At 43.0% G+C, this 4545-nt stretch overlaps 1 protein-coding gene across 1 annotated transcript; it reads right to left on the reverse strand.

Moving 5' to 3' along the window:
- Positions 1–1005: 1005 nt before the first annotated feature.
- On the reverse strand, positions 1006–2891 carry LOC109539289 (protein Malvolio; the record flags this gene model as incomplete). Its single annotated transcript, XM_019906946.2, is given in 7 exon segments — positions 1006–1288; positions 1349–1601; positions 1693–1882; positions 1938–2146; positions 2197–2441; positions 2492–2651; positions 2702–2891. Coding segments are annotated over 7 exon segments (1512 nt in total), but the record flags the coding sequence as incomplete, so codon positions are not given.
- Between the last annotated feature and the right edge of the window lie 1654 nt (positions 2892–4545).

Here is a 4545-nt window from a genome sequence, read left to right on the forward strand (position 1 = left end):
GAGAATTTTTCAAAGGAAATCCAAGTATAGTATATACAGGGTGTTTTCTTCGCTGATAATACAGGGATCTTGGAAACTACAGCAAACTTGATTATCAGAACCATTTTCAAATAGTCTATTTAGTGAAGTGGAAATTTTCTCAAAATGTCTCAAAAAAGCACGGTAGAAGTTTCAGATCCGAAATAATAGACATTTTCGGCACATTTTAAGCGTTCACGATCTTAAGCTTTCTTCCTCATTTTTCAAGTGAATTTTCATTCAGAAAAAAAACGTACTCAAACTCTAGATCACTTTTGTTGATTTTTATTGCCCTGTTTCTGCCGGGATTCACATTCGTGAAAAGGGACTTTAAATCTATTCTGGAACGTCCAGTTAAAACTCTATCACTAAACCCGCGAATCCGTAAATACACTACAGCTCGCAACCGTTTCCTTCTCTATGCCTTTTGCGCCCCTTTTACAGCAGAAAAAGCGACGCAATTTTCCCATTAACTTGTTTACAAACTAGTTTTCCAAGCATAGTAAAACATAGCAAAGAAAACTGGGTTAATATGGGAATGTGAGGGTCGTGTTCAGTAAAAGGAGAACTCAGAGTTTGTTTAGTGCCCTAGAAGTTAAGACGCTCTACAGCTATTCAGATGGCAAACACAACGCGATTCAAATCTGGATTCTTTGCTCTGAAAGATCAAAAATTTGAAGTAAAAAGTAAATTTGAAGGAAAAACTGTAAAAAATATAACAGTTTTAAAAGGGTATGGAGCAGCTTTTTGCTGAGTAAGCCAATTTGAAAAAACCGCGGTCATCATTTGTGCGTTATTCTCACTATGCCACCCAAGCCAGTTATTAAAACACGGCTCGTGTTTAAAGTGACTGTTGATATTGTTTATAAGTGCATCATTTCAAATCGATTAAATTCTGCTGTTGTTAAATTGTAACAATTAAACCACGCGAACAGCATCACTCACACTCGATAAAACCGCTGGGCAAAATGACGAAACCGAATGCAATTTACATGAAAGTCCCTTTTAATTGTGCATAATTGTGTGCGAATCAACCGGTCCAAGCACGTATCTTCGCAACCAGTCGACTTCCAGCAGCCTGGTATTGCCCATGCAGACCATCATGTGCACTGTCAGATATAGACAAAAAAGAATGTAGAAAAAGGCGATCGACCCGATCAACACCAAAAGCGGCCAGGCGAAGTTGTAGTCCCGGATGGCTACGATCACGAAGTAAACATTGATGGCAATGATGAACAGGCTCAGAGCGATTGACATGATCTTGTTGGCTCTGCAAGAAACAACAGCGATGACTAAACGAAACACTTGCGGAAACTCGGAAAGTCCTTACAGGCCGTTGGCAAACTCGCCCATAATCTTGGAGCTGCTGGTGAAGGCGATCAATGGAATGGTAGCAAACGGCAACTGAACACTCATCAAGACGTTCAAGATATCGTTGAAACTGGTCAAGCGTTCGATGGTGGTGAAGAAGGCCACACAAAACGTGGGAACGATGGCGATGCTTCTGGTGAACAGCACTCGCTTCCATTTCGCCCAATGGAGGTTTAGGAAGCCCTCCATCACGAATTGGCCAGCATACGTACCTGACCGGAGGTTTTAAGTATAATGAGCACACGCAAGAGGATTGTGATATGCTGAAAAGGGCAGCTTTACAGTAAACTGGAAAAACTCTACCTGTCATTGTGGAGCTTTGTCCAGCCGCCAGCAGGCCTACAGCCCAAATGTACATCGCAGCCACACCGTATGTACAGCCCAAAAAAATCCCCCCATTGTACAGATCAGCGTCAACCAGCTGGTTGGCTGCTTCCCCCGTGCTTGGAAACACTGAAGCATTGATGGATGTGTAATTGGCACAGGAATCATGCTGGAAAGCATTGCAGTGTTCTTGTAACGTAAAGCAACTGTTGAGTGAAACTTACCACTTCCTTGTTGGTCTTCAGGTAGAGCCCGTGAGCGAAAACGGCCAGCACGAAAATGTTGATGATCAAACTGACGAAAATGGCCACTGAACATTCAATGAAATAGTAGAAGTTCGCCTCTCGGACTTTTTCGCTCCTGCTCCTGTCCACATCGCGGGATTTAACCAACGCGGAGTGAAGGTAGAAGTTGTGCGGCATTATAATGGCCCCTGGAGGCAGCAGTTCGAATTGCGGCTCGAAGAACAGCCCAAAGACTCACCGATAATTCCCACTGCTTGCAAAAGGGCTCGCTGGTCGCAGTTGGAGCACCAGGGGTAAAACAGGCCCTTCAACACATCCGCAGTGTCCGGCTGGGATGTTCCGTACTCGAAGCCGAAAGTCACAGTCATAATGCTTATTAGAAGAATGAAAAATGACTCGAGCTTTCGGAGGCCGTAGTTGTCGATGAAGAGGAAAGTGAACGTGTCGAGGATCGTTATCAGCACGCCACCCCAAAGAGGAACCCTGAAAAGGCCACAGTAGATCGCTCCACACCCTCAACTAGCCACATTTACTTCGTGTTAGAGAGCAGGAAAATGGCAATGGCAGTTCCGATGACTTCCTGCATGTCGCTGCCGATGATCGCAATTTCCATCATCAGCCACAGCAGGATGCGGGGAAGCTTTTGGTAGTGGCGGTAGCACAGTTCGGCCATATGGAGGCCCGATACTACACCTGAAAATTCCAGGTTTTTACCCTGCAAAAGCAGTAAACCCGCGCTCTACCTAATCGGGCAGACAGTCTTTGCATTAAGAGCCCCAGGATGGTGGCGATGAGGAGCACCCAAAGCAGCTTGTAGCTCACGATGGTGCCACATTGCAGGTCGCTTTCGATGTTACCGGGATCCAGAAAGGCGATGGACATTAGGAATCCTGGACCGCAAAAGGCCCACAGCTTTCGCCAGCTGAAACTCGTCTAATTGAGGGGAAGCTGGTCAGAATGGGATTAACATTTGATGCGTCAGTAAAGAATCTTTAAGCCAAATTGCGGTTCATTCAAGTTCAACACATTGTTGAAGTGATAACTTTTTATGGGAGGCTGAACCGATTTTTCTCGGTCATGGCGGCTCCCACTCCGGCCTCTTCGCGCCTGAGGCTTTATTTTCTCTTAGTGCGGGTGCATCTGTAGATCTGATAAACTTTTCAAATACACATTGCGTTATTAAACTGAATATTTCCCTCGTGTGATAATCTGCCCGTTTGAAGTGTGCAATTATCGAAAAATTACAGCCGTAATTGCACAGTGTTGCACAATTGCAAACATTCTACAAGACTGGGCGTTCAACATGAAAAGACAGAATGGTGAAGATTATAAAGAATATACTATAAAAACTATTTGGAATGTTACCGCTAAATTACTAATGGATAAATACTACAATGAACATAACGTTCGCTATAATCCGTTTCAAGACATCGAATTTAAATTGGCTCGCGAAGCTAAAAACGCAAAAGGAAGGAGCTGCAACGGGAGCCCCAGAAAAGAAAAGAAAAGAAAGCTCTGTTTTCATGAAATATGCGGAATTTAAGAAAATGGTCGAAAGCTGTGATGAAGACACTTCAGGTGGCCTGCAAAAGAAACTATTCTGTGTGTTATCCTATGAGTTAGTATGGCGTGGAGAAGAAGGATCGAGATGCTTGACAACATATTTCAAAGAAGTTGACAATGTAGGTGGAAAAAGCGGAAGAGTTGAATATAGTCCAATATTTACCAAAACGACACAAGGTGGGGAGGGACCATGCGCATCATCAAAGTGGTTAATTCGTAATCGAATTAGTCCTCAGAATTGCCCAGTTCGACTCTTTCACAAATTCATGCAGAAGAGGTCAAATATCAAAATAAACCGTCTCTTTTTAACCATCAACCCTGCTTGGAAAACGAGTGAATGGTACAAAAATATACCTTCTGAGGAATACGATCAGTCAGTGGACTTCTAAGCAATCAGAAAAATCAGGTCTAGCTACTGCCTCAAAAAAACTGACAAATCATTCTCTGCGAGCAACAGCCGTTTCAAAATTGGCTAAAAAAGGGGTTGGAGAACAGCAGTTCAATTACACCATATCTCCAAATGGATGATGAACATCATCTGCAAATTATTGAAAAAATGAGAGACAATGATGGTGCTGAGGTCCAGCCAAAAATGTGTGAAACAGCGGTGTCTTCAGAATGTTCTCCATCAAGTGTTTCTGCAGTTCCCGCCAAATCAGCTGGGGCAACCGCTAAAAGTAACACACATTTTAATTGCAGCTCTTGCAACTTTTAGAATAGGCTTTTTTAGATTACTTAACAAGAACCCGTGCAGTTCTTCCGCAGAACTGAACGGGTTCTGATGAGAACAGTGTAAGCGTTCAAGCAAACCACTTCTGAAGATGCAAGCCACTCGTGCTTGCGAAACGTCAAGAAGAAATTCAGAAGAATTTAGAAATTTTAAACTAATGGGTTTTTCGGTAGATCTACCGATTTGTCAAGGAACCTACCGATCTACCGATACCAGAGACCGATACGATGCAGATTTCTACCGAAAAGTAACAAATAAAATTTTAAAAATCCGTGGATTACTTAAAATAATATA

The sequence above is a fragment of the Dendroctonus ponderosae genome, unplaced genomic scaffold, assembly GCF_020466585.1.
Source record: "Dendroctonus ponderosae isolate FM_Combo_2020 unplaced genomic scaffold, Dpon_F_20191213v2 Dpon_F_20191213_7, whole genome shotgun sequence".
NCBI classification, from domain to species: domain Eukaryota; kingdom Metazoa; phylum Arthropoda; class Insecta; order Coleoptera; family Curculionidae; genus Dendroctonus; species Dendroctonus ponderosae.